General features: G+C 45.5%; 1 protein-coding gene across 1 annotated transcript in view; it reads right to left on the bottom strand.

The window, feature by feature from the left end:
• Positions 1-13943: 13943 nt before the first annotated feature.
• The window catches only part of AK8 (adenylate kinase 8), a 109920-nt gene continuing 99312 nt past the window's right edge, over positions 13944-24551 (bottom strand). Inside the window, exons 12-13 of the mRNA XM_018565759.1 lie at positions 17612-17692; positions 13944-14394 (exon numbers count right to left, since the gene is read on the bottom strand). Coding sequence (XP_018421261.1) covers positions 14139-14394; positions 17612-17692 — 337 coding nt within the window. The 3' untranslated portion in view covers positions 13944-14138. The remainder of the gene's footprint in view (positions 14395-17611; positions 17693-24551) is intronic.

Consider the following 24551-nt stretch of genomic DNA (forward strand, 5'->3'; position numbering starts at 1 on the left):
ATTAGCGTCCTCCCGTCATCCAAAGCTCAGTATACCGCGAGCTACAGCTCACTGTATACTGAGACGCCGCAGCTGAAGCGGATCCCGACAATTCTGTCTGGATCTGCCCAGCTGCGTGAGTGACAGCTGGCTCTGCCTATCTAGAGGCAGAGCCAGCTGTACCCGCCCCCTCCCCCATCCGTTCCACCAGTCAGCGCTGGAGGATAGGAGGGGGGAATCCAGTCCCTCCCCTGTCACGGCTCTCTGCAGTGACAGGATCGAGAAGTGAGCGAACGCCGGTATGCGTTCGCTCGCTTCCCGATCTACTGAGCCGACCTGTGACAGTCTCATTGTCACAGGTCGGCTACAACTATGAGGTGAGTGAAAATCACTCGCCTCATAGCTCTCCTTTAATTTTTTGCTGCCCACGCCTATCTATCTCTGTGACACACTCAGCACCCATTTCTTGTACAGGTGTCATGGGACAGGAAGTAAGGGGAAAATCTCCCCAGTGCTGCCACAGATAAATGGAGTCTGTCACAGTTTGCCTCTTATTTTAAAACTGCCAATTGCTTTGCGGTCAAGCTTTTTTAATGGCTTTTGTACTGTCCTGATCCACAGACCCGGAGTAGTTATTTTAAAAGAGAACTATGGGGTAAGTGTTTTTCCCCATAGTTCTCTTTGAGGTCACTGAAGAACATATACTAACCTCCTCCCGTGACCCAAAGCTCAGTATATTGCGGGCAATAGCCAATATACTGAGAGCACTGCAGCCGGGACGGATCCCGAAAATACTGCTGAGATCCACCCAGCTGCATGAGTGACAGCTGGCTCTGCCTATCTAGAGGCAGAGCCAGCTGTGCCCGCCCCCTCCCCGTCCGTTCCGCCAGTCAGCGCTGAAGGATCGGACAGGGGAGGGGGGCAACTGACAGTCACCGATCGGAAGGTGAGCGAGCGACGGTATGTGTTCGCTTACTTCCCGATCAATAGAGCCGACATTATGGTAATATTGTTAATGTTGTTTAATATTTATTTTTGTAACTTATTTTGCATAAAACATCTAACTGTCATTTAAAAGATTACTTAAGAGGGTGTGTTTAGGGGCGGAGTTATGGCCGGGTAGGGTAGGGGTTAGATGGGCAACTGGTGGCGAGTAGCTCTTAAAGGGACATTAAACCCTCAGATTTTTTAACATAAAACAATACTGTAATGTGCGCCTTACTGTAATCCATGGTTGTTTCCCTTCTCTTTGCTGCTCTTCCTTTTAAATCCTCATGTCTTCTCATGCTTGGGGACAACTTCCCTTTGCAGCTCAGGCCTCTTCCTGTAGTGCTGGCTTAGGTTTCAAGCCTATACAAACTTATACACCGACACCATGTATCCATTCCAGAGACAAGGCAGTCTGCTGCAAAACAGAAGTTCTGACCAGCATGAGAAGAGATAAGGATTTAAAAGGAAGAGCAGCAAAGAGAAGGGAAACAACCATGGATTACAGTAAGGCACACATTACAGTATTGTTTTATGTTAAGGGGGCGGGTTTCCCACAAGGCCAACCAAGGCCCGGCCTTGGGGCAGCAGGGGTCTGGAATTCCTATCTCCCGATGCCTGGGTGGGTAGTTATTTTCTACATTTAGCCCTGCTTTGGGAAAGCAGAGCTAAATGTACAGCGTGGAAACCACGTGTTTTGTACAAGTGATCTCGGCAACAATGGGGGGGGGGCGCATTGTGGAACCGGCCTTGGGGCAGCAGAGAGAGTAAATCCGGCTCTGGTGGTATGAACAAAAACAACGGGTCTCGTGTCGGAAGGACCTGCAATAACTGTGCTGCTGAGTATAACATAAGAGATAATCTGATTGGATGTTACAGACCTTTCCTCTTCCAGGAACGTTTATATATAAAAATAGAAAATCGCTTCTCCATTCCCTCTTGCTTTTCTCAGGTCAGTAATTGTTAGAAAATGATAAGCTTTTGCATGATTTCTGCTTTTTCTTACCGCCGGTTCTGTCACTGTAACTCCGTTCTGCAGGACAGGCCTCATTTTATTTGACAAGGGTCTACAGCCCTGCCAGAGGGCCAGATGGCGAGGCTCAATCATGCCGTCGTGTGTCGTAGCAGTCACTGCACGCACCAGCTCGGCGTTTTAATGCCACAGTTGCCACTTTTCATCCAGCCTGGAGTCCGTCCTAATTGGCGTCAGTTTGCGGTAAGCAGCGACAGGCCTGCAACTAATGTTTACATGCACATGATAAGAGAACCGTTAAACTAATGATTGATGTAGGTGTAGCCATGTATACGTGGCAGCTGTCTCTGCGGTGTGTATAGATAGAATGGAACGCAGCCATTTTTAATTCAGTTGCATCCGGCAAGGCGAAAAAAGTGCTTCGAGACGGGCATTTCTAGAAAGAAGCCTAGGCACAGGGTGCTTGCTGATTAAAAGACCACTAAATATATTTTCCATCTGAAAGGAAAGGGCAGAAGTCACACTGATTCATAGACAGCAGCTTTAGCTGATTTGGGCAGCAGGGACCTTTTTATCTTTCCACTGCGTCACAAGAATTTGTAATGGCATTGTATATCTTTTCTTTATAATGGTCATTGTTCTCTTGATCCAGTAGGCGGAGCTTTAGGTTCCTTTTCACATGTTTTTCTCCATCTCCTTCTTTGTTGTAAAAAAAAAAAAACTGTTGTTACAGAGCTCAATAGCTCAAGATGAAATTTACTTTGAAAGGAGGCAATTACTGGAGTGTTGTCCTTTTAGCTAACCCACAGTGCTCTGGGAATTCTTCATACAGTGAGGAAAATAATGATTTGATCCTCTGTAGATTTTGTAAGTTTGCCCACTTACAAAGAAAGGAAAGGTTTATAATGTTTTATCATAGGTGTATTTTAAATGATAGAGACAGAATATCAACCAAAAATCCAGAAGAAAAAAAGTGATACAAATGTTATAAATTGAGTTGCAGTTCAGTGAGTAAAATAAGTAATTGATCCCCAAGCAAAACACTGCTTGGTACTTGATGGAGAAACCCTTGTTGGCAATCACAGAGGTAAGACGTTTCTTGTAGTTGGTTGCCAGGTTTGCACACATCTCAGGAGGGATTTTGGTCCACTCTTCTTTACAGATCTTCTCTAAATTCTTAAGGTTTCTTGGCTGTCGCTTGGCAACTCGAAGTTTCAGCTCCCTCCATACATTTTCTATAGGATTAAAGTCTAGATTAATTCTGCAGGGGATCAAATAATTATTTTCCTCCCTGTATATAAAATAAAAGAGAGTAACAAAGAGACTTAAAAACATGTTAAGGGACTTCATTGGGCCGTGCACTGCAGTGGCATTTTTTGTAGCACAATGCACACATACCATAGGTGTCATGGCAACTGTTAGTGGTATTATAACAAAGTGGAAGCAACCTCCAAACTTCGTGTGGCCTTCAAATTGGCACAACAACAGTGCGTAGAGAGCTTCATGGAATGGGTTTCCATGGCCGAGCAGCTGCATCCAAGCCTTACATCACCAAGTGCAATGCAAAGCGTGGGATGCCGTGGTGTAAAGCACGCCGCCACTGGACTCTAGAGAAGTGGAGACGTGTTCTCTGGAGTGACCAATCACGCTTCTCTGTCTGGCAATCTGATGGACGCCTCTGGGTTTGGTGTTTGCCAGGAGAACGGTACTTGCCTGACTGCATTGTGCCAAGTGTAAAGTTTGGTGGAGGGGGGATTATGGTGTGGGGTTGTTTTTCAGGGGTTGGGCTTGGCCCCTTAGTTCCAGTGAAGGGAACTCTTAAGGCATCAGCATACCAAGACATTTTGGACAATTTAATGCTCCCAACTTTGTGGGAGGAGTTTGGGGACGGCCCCTTCCTGTTCCAACATGACTGCGCACCAGTGCACAAAGCAAGGTCCATAAAGACATGGATGGGGGAGTTTGGGGTTGAGGAACGTGACTGGCCGCACAGAGTCCTGACCTCAACCCGATAGAACACCCTGGGGATGAATTAGAGCGGAGATTGTGAGCCCGGCCTTCTCCTCCAACATCAGTACCTGACCTCACAAATGGTCCAACATTCCCATAGACACACTCCTAAACCTTGTGGACGCCTTCCCAGAAGAGTTGAAGCTGTAATAGCGGCAAAGGGCGGAGCCAACCCAATATTGAACCCTACGGACTAAGACTGGGATGCCATTAAAGTTCATGTGCGTGTAAAGGCCGCCGCCCCCCCAATACTTTTGGTAATATAGTGTATATTTAATTTTGCTGGGTGGGATATCATTGAACTATTGTTTTGTTCTTTTTAATTTCTCCTGTTAATATGCTTTTATTTCATGTCCGTGTCCCTAGTGATAGATTCTCCTCACTTTCTGTCTGAGATACATAACGGGAAGTAAAGGGAAAACATCTCCACAGGAGTCACAGGCAGCACTAAAACCCAGACTTGAATTTTAACTCTTTCCCACCCTATCCAAAATACAATTGTTTTGACTGGCATTCCACTTTAATATAAAAATAGAAGGTTAAAGGCAATTAACTACACGCGGCCAGTTGAAGGATACCTCCAGCAATCGTTCTCTGAATATACATATGGATTAAACTGAAGTTTTATATCTTGCCTCGAGTTCTTTAACCTAGATTTAGCAAGAGAGAGGTGAAAAGCAGAGCCGAGTCTCTTTCATCTGTCTTCCCCCCCCTTGAAAAGCGACACTACAGACTTTATTTAGTTGTGTATATGTGATGTATGCCATGTACTAACCTATAACTGTGCCACACACACAAACGTACGCGAATGTGTAACATCGGCAGCTACAAAAGAACAAAGGCCCGTGTGAAGTTCTCACATAAAAGGGGTTCTTTTCTCTCCACAACTGAATCAACTTCTACACCAGGACTTCAAGCCTGCATTACCACATAAAAGGCCTCGGTGCCGAGGATTCAACGGATCCCTCGGAGTATGCGGAGCGCCGCGTGCGTTGCGGAGTTCTGTTCTTTTTATTCTGTCTGCCGACAAAAGCCCGCTGTCTATTTCTCCAGAAAGACGACCAGTCGATGCTATCAGCACGCAGCCAGAAACCCAGATGACACTCGGAAGCAGTTAATAAATATATTGATTTGTGGGATGCTAGGCCTCCGCAGGGGTTTAGATTGAAGGAACACGAGGGGCTCGAGGAGAAAAGGAACATCTTTTACCAAGAAAGTACAATGCATCGCTGCCCAGGGCCTACCACAAGGCAAAAGAGCGGTTTGTCTTGGGCCACAAGCTTCTTGCCTCCTGTCCCTCACCTGCTACGGACACTATGGACAGTGCAGGGCTACAACATTTTCCTTTGAAAGACTTCTTCACATTTTTTCAAGTTGTCCTTAAACTACACTGCCACCCTCCTCATTGTAGCCCGCAACCTAGAATACTTACCTTTATTCCTTCACTGTGTGGCCCTGCCAGGTGCTGTACAGCCTTTACAAGCAAAAACATTCCTTGTACTGCCCTATTCAGTCCTATAGCTGGCCTGTACTCATGACAGGCCCCAGCCATCCAGTCCAACAAATAAATAGGGCTGTGGAAGATGTGCAAAAGTGGCAGGTGGCCACAGTGGAAAGAAGCAAGAAGAGCAGGGCATAAAAATTATGGTCTAGGCTAGGGGTGCCCATTAGGTCGATCGCAATCTACCAGTCAAACACTGGTAGCTCGCGATTGGCTCGCCTGTGTCCTGTCCTCCCGCAGTGCTCGTGCGGCTGAATTCGTCAGAAGCTGCAGACGGGAAGGGGCGGGACACCTCTCCCAGTCTGCACATTCAGCCACACAAGCACTGCGGGAGGACAGGACACCGCACCTCAGAGGAGGCACAGAAAGCTGCTGGAGCGCAGGTAGGAAAAGACAGCCAGGAGAGAGAAGAGAGAGAGAAGAGACAGCCAAGAGAGAGGGCTGGTTCACACCACAAAATCTGCGTTCCAGAGTGCTCGACCTTACAGCATTTTTGCAGACTGCACTGGACCAGAACGCAGGCACTAATGTGCCTGTGTCCCGGGTGCGGGCGATCGCGCGGAGGCCCTCCCGCCCCTGAACGCAGGGAGCCGGCCGGCTTGCGTTCCAGAGGAAAAATGCTCTGGAACGCAGACTTTGTGGTGTGAACCGGCCCTGAGAGACAAAGGAGAGAGAACGCGAGAGAGGCAGTAGTCCCAGTAGCTATTTTAATGTGATTGCTTTCTAAATAATGGTGTTTTTTTGCTGGTAGATCTCATTGAGCTCGTCATTTGAAAAGTAGATGTTCAGAGGACAAATTGTGGGCGCCCCTGGGCTAGGCACTTTGTTGAAAATTGCTTTTAGGGTGCATGACAAAGCAACAGATTCACTCCCTTCCCAGCCACACAAACTCCCCTTATCTTTGCTCCACCACCACCCAAGGAAAACAGATATTCCCATGTGTGACTCCATTGTGATGAAGTCAATCAGTAAAAAAACACAGGGCAGAGCCACGCACGGTGATCTCATCACGTACTAGAGGGGTAGGTACTCTGTATAGAATGTCCTCTTTCCCCTATACAACCTGTGCTCTCATATCCTCAGTGCTATAAACAGTGGAATATACTTGGTAATGTGCATCAGCCCAGAAGCATAGAGTTTTGTTTGGGAGAGCAGGTGAGGGGGCGATTTACAGGCAGCACATTGTAGGAAACAGAGCGTTGTCACCCCCTTAACACAAAGTACCCAAACAAGGACCTTTGAATCCGTATTACCGGCTGTTATTTGCATGGAAGCTAGTGATTCAAATAAACAGTCTTTCCAAGTGATTTTATCATGTTAAAGCTTATATGAGATTTTAGTGGTTGGGTTTGTATCTACCTTCATAAACGATGTTTGAGTTCTAGAATTGAAGTGTTGGGGTACATTTTCTTATGTCTAATGCCCATGTGCACAGATCTGTACCCCCCATATCGGCAACAACTGATTGATAGCTAGCGCTTCGATTGTCTACATCTTAGCTACTATTTTTCTATTGATTGGGGCATTTCTTCTTTTTAGATTATTATTTATGCTTGGAGTGATTAAAGAGCTTCAGGCTGTTGTTTCCGAGTCTGTTCAAGCTCTGCCTTTTTTGTTGCAGCACCAAAGTACATCCTTAGAATAAAAATGGAAAAACACTGGGCACCCAAAACACTGCACACCCTCAGCTCAGGTGCACCTCATCTCCAAAGACATGGTCTTGTCTTAGGTAAATGGATACCGTATAAAATAAATGCAATCATTTTATCAATAACGTCGGCATTGGGTGTTTGGTATTGAATGGTAGTCTATGTGAACCAGGTATGCTTCCTTTTATTAAGCCCTCATTCACACTGGAATCGGCCGGCACGTACAACTCCGCGCTGCGCGCACGGCCGTATCGGGCAGCTCCCGGGAAGGACAGGTGCTGCGTGTGATTAGTACGCAGCCCCCGTCCTTCTCTATGGAACTACGCTGCCGTACGCTCACCTCAAGTGCAGGTCCGTGCGGGTTTCCTGGTTTGGACGCAGACAGGATCCATCCTGTCAGCGTACGAGTACGGACATGCAGGGCGGGTGAGCGCAGGGGGGCGTACGGCCGCGTAGTCAGAGTAGTAAGAGAATGGTGGCCTTGGGAGGCGGGCTTTAATTTATAGTATAACTGGTCCTGTGATTGGGCTGGGGGCGGAGCCATACCCATTGTATGCTGCCATGTATTGGCGCCAGGAAAGGAAAATGACCGATAGGTAAGTATACAATTTTTTCTTATTTGGGTAGGAAGGGTTAGGATCACTGTTGAATTTGTATTCCTGAAGTGTCAGGTTTAGGGGGCCTGTGTCTGGGTTTGGGCGGATGGACACCTTTTAGGTGCGTTCACCTTGTATTTGAGATGTGTTGGTGCTGCTTCTGTGCCATTTTAAGCTGATTTTGCATTTTCATTGACTTGTTTGGGGAGAAATGCAGTTCTCATGCAGACAATTGACCATATACACAGGCCCTTAGTATGGTCAGAATACCAAATGGGCATAGACAAGCAGGTAAGGTGGGAGGTGGTTTCCAAAAGAGATATCACTAGTCCTTTGCCTCATCGTACACACCTGTTGTGGCAGCAGGCAGATTGGGTGTCTGGGTCTAGCCAGGATGGCAGATTTGTAGGGCCCAGTTATAGGTGTAGTGCTGAGGTACTTACTCAAGGGGGAAGTGTTGAGAGTGATGGAGGCCTAGAGGTTCAGCCCAGCTGAAGGAAGCTGGCTCATTAGGGCCTCCATAAGATAGCCCAGGCTGCTAAGTGAGTGGGTCCACCTGGGTGACAGAGGAGGTCTCTGCAGGAGTCAGGAGGGCTTCATCCTGGAACCAGTCTGTGAGTCTGGCAGACTGCGGAGTAGTTCACCTGTATGGTGAAAAGAAGCCTGTGTGGCAATCTCCCTGTGTACATCCTGCGTATCCAGAAGGTTTGAGGTAACGGAACCACCTGAAGTCGGTGAGACTGAAACATGCTTGTTTGATAAGAAAATAGTACTTTATGTTTGAATACCCCAGCGAGGGAACACCTGTGTTGACTTTTCTTTTGAGTTGTGCGTTAATAAAAAGGCGCAAAGAAGCCCTTAAGAAGTGAAAAGCGAGTGGCGGTGTCCTTAATGTGCTACCGTGTGGAGCTAATCCTCACACTGAATATGCACCAATGATGTCCGTAGTATACAAGAAGTATAATTCTTTATAAAGCAGCAGGAATCCTCTACATGTCAATATGGTGGCACCATCCAGTGGACGGTCCCTTTAAGTGAACTTCTGATACCAAGTGAAGCAATGAGCTGCTTTGTTTGCGGTAATTAAATGAATTGCAATTGATCGCATGGCTGCAGAGGGAGGATAGTACAAGTGTATTAGCATGTTCTGTTAACGCTTCCGCTGCTTATGCCGGGCCTGCGACAAAGCCAGTGGGAGACGACCTTTGACCCAGGACTAGGAGCGAAGCACTGTTCAATGCATGTCAATGAGCTAAAAAGGCAGCCAGACCCTCCCCTCCGAGGGCTCGCATTATCCACAGAGCCACTCGAGGGGAACTAACATAATAGAGAAGATCTGTACGGAGCGGACGCAGGAAGAGAGACAGAATATTAATCAGTAGAATAAATGAAGCGGATGCACCTTCGCTCCAGGAGGACTCAACAGAGCGCTATGGAGTGTCTGCTCTATCAGGTACGTAGCACTCTCTGTGCCAAATTCCACGTCATTTCTGTCCAGCAGATCGCTGTTCACATGTATCATCTGACTGGTTGCTTGTCAGCCTCTGTCACACCGTATCCTGGTAGTCTATACAAGGCCAGGCTTTTATTGGCTGAATTTCTATGCAAAAACCTGTGTGATCAGCAGCTCTGGGCTTCCTTTGGCTCCTGGTACCCTGATACGGCACCAGTGGAGGCGTGGTCAAGTACTCTTTAAAGGGTCAGTCCACCCACAGCTCAAATGGCAGTTTTATGGTAGTTGCTGGAGAATCTGACAGCTTCTACTATTTGTCAGGGGCTCTGTTGGCGAGATCTGTTTTAGAGCTGAGACCTTCAAAGTGTCCCTCTAACAGTGACACCTGTCATGTGTGGTGGAACAAGGAAGGGTTGGCCCACCTGGACACAAGGCAGTATCAGCAATCTCTGCCACATAGAGGAACATCTGTAATCGGAAATGACAGAATCTCCCAGGAGATCTGGAAATGGGAACATGCAGTCCACTATAGAGGCGCTATAGATTGCCAACTGGTCAAGGGGTGCTTTGAATCCATATTGGTCATCTTCCATATCCCAAGCTGTCCTTCTGCCATCCACACTTGAAGATCCTGGATCCCATACTGACTCTTATTGACCTGCAGCCAGCAAAGGAATAGGCTAATAGGTGCATTTGCATAGTATATAATGACAGTGTGGGCCACAGACTCGTAGGTGCTTTGCATTATGACATAATTGCCTCATTTGGAATATAACACGTAATCCCCTCCTGCTGCCAGCAATAGTAGGTGGATGACCTAGGCTGTGGATGGGAGTGCAAGTGGCAGGGGAACCTGTTTTCTGGCAGAGTAGTAGAAAGCTAGAACTCCTGTCAGATCCAAATATTGAGGAGGTGCTGGGATCTAAATGCTCATTCAAAAGTCCATATGTACCAAGGATTTCCAAGCAAGCCCACTGGCTCTGGTATGGCAGCTCCAACATCACAACAGGTCTTCCTTAGTAGGGTACCCGGGAGAAGCTTGGAGAGCAACTGCTTCTGATCACTTCATGTAATTACAGTCCAAAAGGAGAATTCCTTAAAAGAGAACTATGGGGTAAGGGTTTTTCCCCATAGTTCCCCCAAGGGTCACAGGGGGACATAAACTAGCATCCTCCCGTGACCCAAAGCTCAGTATATAGAGGGCTACAGCTCGAGGTATACTGAGACCGCCTCAGCCGGGACGGATCCCGACAATGCTGTCGAGATCCACCCAGCTGGGTCAATGACAGCTGGCTCTGCCTATCTAAAGGCAGAGCCAGCTGTCCCCCCCTCCCCCGTCCGTTCCGCCAGTCAGCGCTGGAGGATCGGAGCAGGGGGGGGATCCCTGCAGGGAGCCGTGACGGCTCTCTGCAGGGACAGGATCCAGAAGTGAGCGAGCAACGGTATGTGTCCGCTCACTTCCCGATATATTGAGCTGACGTGTGACAGTTTCATTGTTCTCCTTTAAGCCCTCATATTATTATTTCTAGACTAAGTTTGAACAATAACTGGATTTTCCATTGCTTTTGCTCATGGTGTCCTATACACACAACCAGTACAGCAATGGATTATACAGAGAAGTATGTTACAGTTAGTGAAATACACCTGAAATCAAGCTAATGATATAATTACATACCACAGCACAGTACAGACTGAAAAGACCTATTGGGCTTTTTTGTCTAGCAATTTCTACATTCTGACAGTTCATTACAATTTAATAATCACCTACTTTTGCTTCATACACCGACTTACACTGCCAGCCTTCATTTGTTGGCACGAATGGCAAATTGCTCTTATTAATTAAAAAGATTGCTTGGGCAACAGCTTCTGACAATGAACGTAACAATATTTAAATTTGCATGCTCACAACAACTGCTTTTCCCTAGATTATTTAATCATTGCACTGGCATCATCATGCATACTCCCATGTGTGGGGAGCTTTGTTAAAAAACCCAATGTAAGGTTGTCATAAGATAATCAGGTATATTTGTTCTCAGGGGCTGTTTGTGTATGATAAGGGGACCTTAGACTCGTATTTGAATAATAATTCACATACGTAAAATGGAAGAGGCTTTGCAGGTTCCATTCCTGGTAAAAGCAGAATCCATAAGATGGAAAAAAAACAGTAAACAAATCACAGTAAAACCCACTATGTGTTTACTGTGCAGGCAGTAAAATCAATCCTACCAAACACAATCAAACGCTGGTGGTGGTGGTGGTGGTGGTGGTGGGGGTTGAATGATCATGATTTTTTAAAGTTCCATTTAACCTTCTGTTTAAATCAGCTAAAAACATTGCAAGTGCATCAAAACAATAGGACGATCAATGTCCTACAGTTTATTTTTTTCTAAAGCTGACACAGTCTGACTAGAAGCACCTGCCCCCTGCCAGCACTACTGAGTGAGCTCATGCTTGCCACTGATTGGAGAGATTGGCTCTGACTCAGCAGGGGGAGTGTCAGACCTCTGCAAAGAAACCACTGCTTCCCCACAGAGAACAGTGGTCCCACTTTGCAGCATGCTGGTAAGGGACAGGTTTTTATTTTTACCCAACGTGTGACTGTTTTATAAAGAAAACAAACTCTAAGACTTTGTAAACCTTCTGTTTTGATGCATCTGAAATGTAGAGTATTTAGCTAATGCTCCTTAAGAATTATAGCTGGCTCCTAACTTTTAAGAGTTTACTCTAGTTGCTGTTACTGGAACGGGCTCAAACATTAAATCCTACTGGCTCCTGAATTGGACAGACTGGTCCTGAACTCCGTATTAATTTGTCCACTAAATACTGTTTCCTTTTCTTTCTTTTTTTTACTCCCTACAGCCTTTTGGGCTTCAGAGCAAATATCATCTCATGTGCCACTGGTTTAACCACATCAAATGTGAACCAGAGAGTTATTATGGCAGGCATAGTAGGAACAGTAGTAGTAGTAGTAGTAGTAGTAGTAGTAGTAGTAATGCAGAAATATACATTTCCTAATTTACTATATAAATTATTAGAATAATCAAACAGTACATTATCAGTATTCATTAATAAAGAGTTATTGATTTTAAGTACAGTAAGCCATCAATCAAAATTAATTAAACAACTGTTAAAAATAAACCAGTACACAATGAATTATGATTGGCTTCTGTGGGTTACTCCCCTCAAAACCTAACCAAAGTCTTCTGTGTAGTAATTGTGCAAGTATGCACACCAAACTCATCAGTGCATACTCAGTGAACACAAACACTTCTCTTGTCTGAACCTTGACAGCCAGTTATTCTGATATTGGCCCTTGCCATGCTGCTTGCACAGCTTGTAGTAGGCAGGCTGCCAGTCACATATGCATGTTGAAAACATATCTGCCCATCTTGTGATAGTTATGCTGCAGAGCTGCAGACATACACTAGTGCCAAGGTGGAATAGTTAGAGATGGCAATGAGGGCTTACTTTCTGATTTTTGAGAAAAAAGTTTTATATGTGTCAATATTTGCATCTAAGTAAGGCTGCATATTGTGGGAAAAGTAGGAGTAGATATAAAACAGTTAATACACTATTGTGTTTACATGCTTAAATAAAGGAAAAGTTTACATTAGAAATTGGATATTGAATATGTAATAACAAATACTCTTTATTGGATAGGGTCGTAAAGTGCACTATGCTGTATTTTTAGAAACCTGACATATTGTTTTCACCAATCAGCTTTTTTTGGGTGGGTATGAGCTACGAGGTGATAACAATGCCTTAGGAAACAAAAATCTGCTTTAAGCAAGGATGCTTAGTGGAGGGGGGGGGGGGGGGGGGGTGTTGTTGCACCAAAACATGTTTTGTTGGCTGTTTTTCCTTTGGGATTGGATCATTAAAGACTCTTTGGACTTTTTCACCCATTTGGTCATCATCTCTGTATATGAGTATACAGTTTAGGCTGAGCACCAATATTCATATTATGTATCATTTTATGTTTCATCTTTTTTATGTCTTTAATAAAATATGATATTTTTACACAATTTTAAGTGTCTGTGAAGGTCCAATAATTGCCTAAAAAGCCCTCCATGACTTCCAGCCTTTTGGCTTCAGAACTGACTATTCAATATATGTTTACACTCTAAGATTTCTATTGCTGTCCAGGTCACGATGGGAGATTTTCCCTCACTTCCTGTCTGGTGAAGAGGTTGGCACTGTGACATTAAGTGAGGCAAAATCTCTCTAAAGAGCCCCTAGATAACAGCTAAACCCATCCAGGGTTCTAATTCTTCCCCATTCTATCCAAATCGAATCAAATGTTCAACCCCAAACACAATGACATCAAGACATGAAAGTGTGCCTAGGATAATGAGGTGTGTAAAAGACAATCACCCTTGGGTGATGCCATGATTGTGTGGTCTACAGAAAGGTTAGTGGTTAGTGCTTCTGCCTTGCAGCACTGGGGGTCCCTGGTTTAAATCCCAGCCAGGTCACTATCTGTAAGGAGTTTGCATGTTCTCCCTGTGCTTGTGTGGGTGTACTGCGGTTTCCTCCCACACTCCAAAGACATGCTGGTAGGTTAATTGGCTCCTGTCTAAGTTGGCCCTCTATGTATGTATGTGAGATTGGGACCTTAGATTGTGAGCTCCTTGAGGGTAGGGACTGATGTGAATGTGCAACTATGTAAAGTGCTGCTTAAATTGTCAGCGCTATATAAATACCTGTAATAACAATAATAATAACAATAAAGAAGAAAAGAAATTGACAATAAATCAAATATGGAAGTCAGTCAAATAAAAGATTTAATTCCCCTTGAAATACACTGTGAGGAATCTAAGAGAACAGCGTCTCTTTGTATTTGAGGTAAGTGTTCCACAGCGACACGGCTGAACTTACTGGCACTGAGAGTGCAGAAACTTGGCAGCCTTGGGTGGAATAAAAAACACAACCTCTGGATCAGCGCTAGCTCATTTCAGCTAATAGGGAGCGCTGTATGTGCTGCCAGTGATTAGGGAGACGGAGGGTCCCCGGGGAGGCTCATGGGAAGGGGCTTGACAATGCAGCTCTCAATGAACTCAAAGACCGTGTATGGGTCTTGATCAGCGTTAACGTGAATGACATCTTGATAAAATTCCTCCAGCTCCTCGGCATTAGCGTAATACATGTCTAAGCTCGTCTGTACCGTCTCCTCCGAGTCCTTCGGGTTCTGCTGAAGACGCTGGTGTACCTCTACTCTCGGGGCCGGCTTGTAGAGGCCGTGATACCTGAACAAATAGGCAACCGTGACTTATGTAATACGTCAATACAAGTATCATTGAAAGTGTTGTTGCTACTTTTACATTCCTACCTGCTCATTGCTGCAGCATTTTATCATTGTAATACAACTGCTGAGATTGCAGGATAAGCCACAAGGACATTCTACTGATTCCAAACAATAAGTGCAGGCGGATGGAGGGAAAGAGCAATACAGTGTCATCATCAGGGCTTGAAAAATTTTAGGGTGTCTCACCAGTCAGTCAAAAATGTCACCAGTCAGCATGACCGGACTATAGCCTTGCAATTTATGTTAACATTTGGGGACAGATAGAGCTTTCTTTTTTGAGGTATATAATCATCACTGGGGGGGATTGTTATTTTTTTTTACTATATAATGAAAAAAAGTACTGTCAATTTAGAATAGAAAAATGTTTTCCCTACGTTATGTTAAAAACATTTATTCTTACCCATATTTTTAGTAAAATATAAAAGACGGGGTCACGTCGGGTAAATAGACACCAAACATTTCAAGCTTTAAAATTGCGTGCGCCCTCAAAATCGAAAAAAAATTACAACACTGAAAATTGGCCATAGGCGACGCTTAAAACGCTTTTACCACTCATCAGTTTTGTGTTATCAGTGATTAATGGCATTATTGCACTCACTCCGACGTTCGCGGTTATATGTAACATGCGCGGCAGAATAGGCGCAATCGTTGTTTTCGCACGTAGGCGCACCCGACGCATATCTGCGTGTGTATGTGGGGGGCGGAGGGCATTAAAAAAATATTTATTTTTACATTTTTTTAATGCTTTATTTTATTTTTTATGATTCTTTAATTTTTGTATTACTTTTTTTTTTACACAACCTTATTGCTATCACATGGGGGGAGGGCTAAGGAGCCCACTATGGGATAGCCAATTTACATGACAGGTGCTCTTTATGAAGACATCAGGGGTCTCCAAGACCTAGGGTTGCCACCTGTCCAGGATTCACCCGGACAGTCCGGGTTTTGAATGCTGTGTCCGGGTTTCATGGCAGCAGAAACCCGGACACAAGATGTCAAGCAGACAGGGGCCACCAAAATTAAGACAGGGGCCACTGACCCCCCACTGAAAATAGTTTAAACTGTGATTTTTACATATGACTGTTTGGCGCTATTTATATATGAATAAGCTACGATTCCTTCTCCCAAAAAAATGTCCACGTGTTCCTAGAGTGTTCGGGTTTCGCTTGAAGAAAAGGTGGCAACCCTACCAAGACCACTAATGTCACCTAGGGACCCCCAGAGAAGCTGATGAAGCACAGATCTGCTTCATCAGCTTCTGTAGCCGAAGAGTGACACTGAATGCAGGAAGTGATGTAACATACATCACTTCCTGCATTCCGGGACTGGAGAGGAGATCAAAGGGAGTTCAGGTACGGAACTCCCTTTGATCTCCTGTCACAGAGACGTGCCGGTCCCGGCCGCATCGGGCACAGCGGATCTCGGGACCGGCAACGGCAGTGACAGCTGCTGATGCAAGTGATCGAGCGTCTATAGAGACGCTCGATCGCTTGAATGTAAAGCTCCCGGCCGGCCGTGTAATTACAACGGGCGGCCGGGAAGCTGCTCGTTGGGCTCCGCCCTCGCTCGTCTGTTTTCAAGCCCTGGTCATCATTGTTCAGCACTGTTAAAACAGGAAGCACAGTCTGCATATGTAATGAACAAACAAGCTTGCTCCCATGTACACATATTAATATAAATTACACAGAGAAACATTTTTTATTTAAATGCCAATTGTACTTAGTTTAGATTGGTTATAAACATTCCAGGGGCATCACAATGAAAGGTGTTTAATGTCTTACAATTACAGGGTTATTCACAAAGCTGCCGAACGCAGCCGAGTGAATAACCGACCCGCAGTGAAGTGAGCCGAGCGCTGCTCGGCTATTCACTTCTGGCTGGTACGGCTGATAACGGCCGTACATCGGCTGGCTTCGGTTCAGCCAAACATGCTCGGCATGTTTGGCTGAGCTGAAGTGCAGAAGGAGTTCGACTCAGCCGATCCAACATCCTGATCGCTGAGCTGAAGCTCCAGCAGGCTACTCGCTGCTGTTCGGTCCATTCTCATAGGGGCCGAACAGCATTGAGTGAATAGCCGAATGCCGCCGAGCGGCATTTGGCTCAGGCTATTCTGCTCGGTACCTCCGTGGTAGAAAAACAATAAAAAAAGTTGGGGAAAAAAAGAAAAAAAATGTTTACAAATGTAAAGAAATTATCAATTTAAAAAAAAATAATGTAAAAAAAAGAAAGAAACAATTGGACGGAGCTAGCAGTGACAGCACTGCTAGCTCCGCCGAACTGCTTCCTATTGGCCGGGACCTGCTAGAGTCCTCCAGTAGGTCCTGGGCAATAAATAACAACTCGGCGTCATGGCCGGCTCCGCCAAGTTATCATAGTTTAATGACAGTTCAGCGTCCCCAGGTGTCCTGGGGACGCTGACCTGTCATTGCAACTGGGCTCCGCCCAGCTGTCAGTTGTGAGGCTTTCGGCCCGCTTCGGGATTCACTTCGGCTCAGTAGAGCCGAAGCATATGCCTTCTGCTCGGCCAGCTTTGGGAGCTGTACGGGCTATAGTGACTAAGTACGGGCTATAGTGACTAAGTACGGGCTATAGTGACTAAGTACGGGCTATAGTGAACAGCCCGGAGTTCTTCTTCAAAATAAGACTAAGCTAGGGTACACTACGTGTCCGTTAAAGGGAAGATATGCGCCATATAACGGTCCGGTACTCCTGGAACACAATCTTACATCAAGACTGCCAAAAAAGACCAACCTGCCATGTACCTGAGTTGGATGAGACCCGGCGGTGAAGTACAAAAGATAAAAAATAAAGCAAATTCTACCCCCACAAGCCAAAAAGCAAAACCTCAGTGCAGTAAACTGTGTCAGGGTGTCATAAAGATCTCTAAATGGGATTAAAATACGTTTCCTCACAACTATATTCAAATCATTTCTCCTGTTTAGGACAGAAGTTCATCCTTGGCTGCGCTTCTTAGTAAATACAGGAAAAGTGAAAGATTCCTTCCAGTTTAATTTGCGGAAGCGGCCACCGGCGGGAACGTTCATCCGCGGCGGCCAGACTCCGCTCATGTCGTGTACAGACTTATTATAATCAGTGCAAATGTTGTTGTGCGGATCGATTTGATGAGACTTTCCCTGAAACAATAACTGTCAACCAACCTCTCTCCGGAGACCGGATCTGTCATCCGCAAAGACAGGCGCTCCACAGCAACATCGTCTGGGATATCCAGGAAGAAAACCCTGCCGGGAGACACATGAAGGGATGTGATTAGTGCACTGAGATCTATATGCCGAGGAAGGAAAGAGACACGGAGACAATGATTTCTCCAAGCATGCTACAGCACAAGGAGGCACACGGCTCATTCCAGGACCTGGGACAGAGCATCATCGACTGCTGGGGACAGCCAATCACACTGCAGTATAGTAGAGTGGGGTGTTTGAAAGATGTTTTCTGATTGGCTGCTTTGGGTTACTGTACTTCTTCACTGCTCTTTGCTTTTTTTTTTTTTGTACAGAGAAGGCTGTGACTAAAACACAGAGAGAGGAACACAGACAGACAGAGTGATAGATCAATGACAGTGACTTCATCTGATTGGTTTTTGGCTAGATCAGTGGACAGACAGACAGACAGACATCGCTATCCATCTGTCTGTCCGTACGTCCATCTAACACTTAGGTTACATATACAGTATATAAGGAAGTATGCTTTTCCCCATAGTTCTCCTAAGGGTAACGGGAGGACACAAACTAGCGTCCATTGAATAGGGAGATGGAAGAGGAGGGGGGGTGCCTGCTACTGTTGACAGCCCACAGATTGAGTTTCCAACACAGATGTTAAAAAAAAAAATCCTTAAAGGACCCCCTCCCCCCCTTCCCCTGGATTCTTTTTCCTTATTCCATAGCCCGAGGCTGACTGTACAAGCACGCTCGTTCCATCTCCCCTTCCATCAGCTGAAATTAAGGAATTAATGAGCGCGATATAGACTTTACAGCGGGCCCATGGAATGTTTACGACTTATTAAATTATAATGCGGCCGGCTGTATAATTTATCAGCCAATTAAAGGAAGTGTTAGTTGATTTGATGGAATGAGGACCTACAAAATGCATTTAACTAATAGAGAACCGCGGGCTGGCTTGCGATGGGCTCGGATTACCCGGCTAATTGCCTGACTTTATGGGGCTGTCACCGATAGCCATGCATATTTGATGGCTTTCAAATACTTCAATTGTATGTGTTCGTGTTGCTGCTGTAATATGTAGAAGCCTGGCCAAACTTCGGTGTAGTTAAAGTGCTCTTTGCTTGGTAGGCCGGCCAGTCTGGGGGGGAGGGGAGGGGTGCGACGTAGCGAACCCTCTGCTCTTCATTAAGGTGGAGAGGTAACACGAAGCCTCCGTGTTAAATGTCACTCTGCAATTACATGATTAAAGGCAACAGCATACGATAGTATTTTGTTTTACATCTAGCTGACACTCATTGCGAGAGATGGCTTTACGGGGTTGGGAGGAGGGATGCAAATTTTTTGACAGAAACTGCCGTTATTTAAAGTGGCCCTGTCACGTAACTCTGGTCATGTGATGGAGAAAGGCAACGGCAGAGGTTACTTCCAGAGAATTCCTCACACCTGACCAGTCCGCAGGTTCAGAGATATACAGCTGAAGGGAAATGCAATTCTCAACCTTGACAGAAATAGTATAGCTCGGCCTTCCTGCCTCCTAAGACTTCCTACTGGTCAGTGAGCCTGCTCATCACATTGAGAGACCAATAGGGATGGATCAAGGGGTGGAGCCAAGCTTGACTTTTACAGGAAAGGTTGAGATTTGCTTATACCATCACGTTCTCAAACAATTCATCCCCACACAGCTACCTCCTCATGTATCACCTCTCCCTCCCTTTTAGATTGTAAGCCCTCAGGGGCAGGGCCCTCCTTACCAACTTGTCTTGTATTGTGATTGTAATGTCTTCCTTATATTGTAAAGCGCTGCGCAAACTGTTGGCGCTCTATAAATCCCGTATAATACTAATAATAATAATACCTTCAATTGTCTAAATCTCTGGATTTCCTGATTGCTATAATATTAGGTTTTCTCTGATTATACACTAACAGGGCTATTCACAAAAGGGTGAAGACAGGGGCGTCCTGAGGCTGGGTGTCACCCGGGGGCGGAGACATCATCGCACATGCGTCTTATTGACGCCTGCCGGCGGTCATCTTGGTGATGAACGCTGGCAGAGAGGGTCCCCTCCTCTCTCCTGACACTGTCGGGCTCTCAGTCCGTGACCGAGTGCCCGACTTTTCATAGGGGGTGACACCAAAATGACAGTCAGTCATTTTGGTGTTACCCCTCCACTGGTAGCGGGCTGCACCCCCCTTGTGACGCCACTGTGTGAAGAGTTTGGAGAAGGCAGGAGAAGGGAACAATCTAGAATAGCATAGCGGATCCGGAAAAATTCTCCATTCAGCTCACTTTCCAGTTCAGCTATATTGTCCTAGATTGGTCACGGACAATGAAACTGCCACACGTCAGCTCCAAAGATCAGGAAGTGAGCGAACATATACCGTCGCTCGCCCACTTCTCAATCATCTCCCTGCAGAGAGCCGTGACAGTCAGTCACGGCTCCCTGCAAGGTCCCCCCACCCCTGTCCGAACCTCCAGCACTAACTGGCGGAACGGACGGGAGAGGGGGCGGGCACAGCTGGCTCTGCCTCTAGATAGGCAGAGCCAGCTGTCACTCACACAGCTGGGTGGATCTCGACAGTATTGTTGGGATCCGTCCTGGCTGCGGCGGTCTCAGTATAGCGCAAGCAGTAGCTCGCGATATACTGAGCTTTGGGTCACAGGAGGACGCTAGTTATGAGGAGAACTATGGGGAAAAACACTGACCCCCATGATGCTCCTTTAAAATCGAGCATGAATGGTGGGAGCCCCTCACAATGGCCACAACAGGTGTGCAGACCCAGGAGATCAGCACAGAGATCTCACCAATAGAGTTCCTGGTAGGTGGTAATTGGTTTCACTAGCTACCTGAAAGATAGAATACATGTGATAGATAGATTAGATAGATAGATAGATAGATAGATAGATAGATAGATAGATAGATAGATAGATAGATAGAATACATGCGATAGATAGAATACAATAGACAGATAGATAGGAGATATTTAAATGGATAGATAGATAGAGATAGATAGATGGATAGGAGATAGATGGATAGGAGATAGATAGATAGATAGATAGATAGATAGATACAATATAATATATAAATGATAGATAGGAGATAGATAGTTGGATGGATGGATAGGAGACAGATAGACAGACAGATAGATAGATTGATGGACGGACAGACAGATTCCAGATTGATAAGAGAACCATAAAACAGTAGAAAGGCATCATGGCACACTCACAAGCCAGCATGTAAAACAACTTGTCTCACCACTAAGGATAATAACAGATAAGAGAACCAGACCCCCCAGCCCGGCAGTGGGTGTCCCTTGTGTGTATTTGCAGTTTTGAATGGCATGGCATGAAATGAACACATAGGCCGCTGGCAGGATAGATATTTCTTGTACATTCCAAGCTCCGGCGGTGATCTGATCTCTCTGGAAAACGAGACCTGTTTGCATTAGCAGAAGATTGACAAGAAGCTGGTAATGTCCTTTGGCCTATTCACAAACAGCTGCTGGCCCCGTCCGGGAGTAAAGCTACATTAGAAGAGCAGCCTTCCCTTTATAATTAATTACAAGCCACAATTAGCACAGTTATCTCAGTTTTCATTAAGAGTAAAATAAAAGCTCGGGGGGTCTAGAAGGAGCAAGTGCGTTTATGGAGAGGCCTGACACCGCGGGTAACAAGATAGCCGTTAATTAATAAAACTGACAGGTGAACGGTCTAGTCTCCAGTCATCATTATCCGTTCGGTAATGAAATCTTGCTATCTGTAGCAGCATCCGCCCCGAAGCTACCAAGTCAATTAACTTAATGCTATGCAAATGAGACGGCTCCCCCTCGTTATTAGCTTAAAGGCCGCAATCGTTGATAGTATAATTGGGCCTTCAACGGGGTAATTAGACATGACTTTTTCCATTAGTCTTACAAGGCTAATTATTGTTGATGGGAGAGAGGGGACTTATCCCGGTGCCGTTTGAGTACAGAGAGAGACAGCACGCCAGAGCAAATATAGACAAAACTGTCTTAGAAAGTGGGAGATGGTGACACCAGTGGATCATAGAGAGCATCCAATACATGTAAAGCCGGTGTTCTATCAAAGTCTGTGACTGCGTTAAAATGTGTGACCAGTCGCGTGGTCACACATTTTAACGTAGTCACGCCCATTTTTTCCGGGATTTAAATATGTGACCGGCAAAAAGGTGTAGAATTCCAAGCTTTCTCAGCTGTTCCAGGGCAGATCAGGAACGCAGATGTTATGTGCAGGAGAACCGATCTGCCCTGGAACAGCTGATCGGTCCTGAAATGTCACTTCTATCCGACTTTGTGACCGCGATCTCACATTGCACCCCAGTCACAATCTTTGATAGAACACTGGCCACATATTTTAACCCCGTAAAATGTGTGACCACGTGACCAGTCACACATTCCACCGCCAAAAAACTGGGCGGGATTATGTTAAAATGTGTGACCACGTCACCGGTCACACATTCTAACGCAGTCACAAACTTTGATAGAACACCGGCCTCCCATGGATCTCTTGGAAGGGCCTGTTATGGGTGGAGGCTGACTGTCATAAGCAGCTAGTGATATCTTACATCTCTTGAGGACTACCAATGGCAAGATTCTGCTCCTCCTTTACGTACAATGGAGTAGTGCACTCTCCATAAGGAGCAGACTCCTGAGATGAACTGACTGTTAAAAGAGATGTTGCAAAAGATACTATTTAGTTCTATGAGTATCCATGGCATCCAGCACCTACCCAGATCACCTTGACTAGGATGCCTTCAAAAAAAGATTGAGGCCCACAAAGCCCAATGCTTCCTAATGGACGTTAATGAGCTGTGGGTTGTCATAAAATAGGACCCCTCTGTACGTGGAGTTCATTTTTCTGTATCCTGAAAATCTAACGTGTATGTGAACCCCTAACAATGATCAATGTTCAATATACCATTGGAAGCTTTTTGTCTTCCCTTTTTAGTAATTAAATGTTGATCCTGACAGAAATCCTTTGCTGTTCTGTGTCCTGTGTACTGTCCAATATTATCTCAAGCACTATTGTTAGCCGTGACCATTTTGCTTCTGTGAACTAAAGAGCACCTTGCTCTTATATAGGGCGGTGAGGAAAGGGAGAGGTGTTCTTTGGTTCACTTCCTGCCCTAGGGTGACAACAATGTGTCACGATCTGGATCAGGCTCGGAGTCCAGTAGCTGAAACAGCAGGCAAAGTCGTAGTCAAACAGGCCGAGTTCGGTACACAAGCCGAGGGTAGTATAAGGAGCAGGCAGAAGCGTCGTCAGAGATCAAGCCGAGGTCAGTAGCCAAAGGTTTCAGGTATCTCATCTATAATCTCACGAGATCTCAGGGAAAGGCATTTACCTCCCCTGAGATGATGTGCACGGTCACATGTCCTAGTCACATGTCTAGTCACATGTGCCAGAAATCCAGGAAGTAATAGGTGAGCTAGTAATCTGCCCTTGGTAAACATGGCCACTTTCAAAAGACTGGGGAAGAAAAGAGAAACAATACAAAGAATACAAAGCCGGCAATTATCTAGAGGTATGTGGTATGTGTAGATTGTCATTACTAAACATTTCTGAAGGTGTGGTTGTTGTTATTTTAAAGATATGGGTAAAGGTCCTCTATAACTGAAAGGTATCCAGTATGGAAGACGATGAGCGTAGTCGGTGAATCAGCAGCCAAAGGTCGGTACATGGGTAGCAGTATGAGCGGATTGTATCACAGGAGGAGCAAGGAAGCAAGATATTGGAAGGAGCACAATAATCTGGCAAACAGGAAGTGCAAAGGCGTGGCTTAGGAAGTTCAGGGGAGGAGCAAGGAGTTCAGAGTTCAACAGAAACTAGGTTTACCTGGGATATTACACAGGAGATCAGGCAAGGAGCTATCTAAGGTGGCTCAGCAGGTAGAACCCCTGCCAGCTACAGCAGAGGCCCTGGGTTCAGATCTGGTTCCTGACACAATGCTTCTCTATAGATACATTGCATTAGCTGAGTACTGTCACCCCAGGACAGGAGTTGTGTTACTTGCAGTGTCACCAGGTGAAAATAAAGGGAGTAAAAGCTTAAACAAAGAAAACTGATGCAGCCACCACATCTAAGGACAGGTATGCCGGCTGCTATGTATTCCATTTTTGTTCTTGGGTTTAGATACACTTTGAGGAACCCTGAGGTGCAGATGTTCTCCTGGAACTACGGGCTGAATCCACCGCTTGCTATAACACACAGTCTAGAAAGCACAAGAATAAGTTTCAGCCACTTCACAACTGATCCCCTTTAAAACAAACTTCAGAGTGACATTACACAAGGTGTCATGAATGACTATATATAGCCTCTGGGCAATTCCTCAAGAGACCAGATAAGTGGAATCTTAACATATCTGGAGTCATTGTAAAACATATATGAATGTATACAATCATACAAATGAAGACACTGTTTATGGCAAGGGCAAGGCATCCTTGGGGCATAACATATGTACGTTCTCTTTATTAAGTAGCTGCAGCGTGTTTGTCTTTCTGACTTGGGGCGATTGAAGTTCGTTGGCCCAGATTTCATGATTCAAGAACGCCAGTCATAAAGAGGATTGATGTTACTCAAGAAGTAAAGCTTCTTCCTGACTGCTAGAAAAACGTTTTATATTTCCTAAATGCCCCTATTCCAGAAAAGGTTGGGGGAGGGGTAGGGGGGTAGGGAGCTCCGACCCTGCCCTGACTTTTACATCCCCAATAAAGCAACCATGGACAAGGTGGAATAAATCTAGGCTTACTGGCATACCTAATGGCGATCCAAGGGTAGAGCTGCTCCCAGCAGTGGCATGATTAAAACTATGTATATGTATATATATCTATACACACAGTATATATTACCTTGGTGCCAATTCTGGACAGGGGTTCATCTTTAATGTCCTATGGCACTTAC

The sequence above is a fragment of the Nanorana parkeri genome, unplaced genomic scaffold (genome assembly GCF_000935625.1).
Source record: "Nanorana parkeri isolate BGI_ZX_2015 unplaced genomic scaffold, ASM93562v1 scaffold884, whole genome shotgun sequence".
NCBI lineage: Eukaryota > Metazoa > Chordata > Amphibia > Anura > Dicroglossidae > Nanorana > Nanorana parkeri.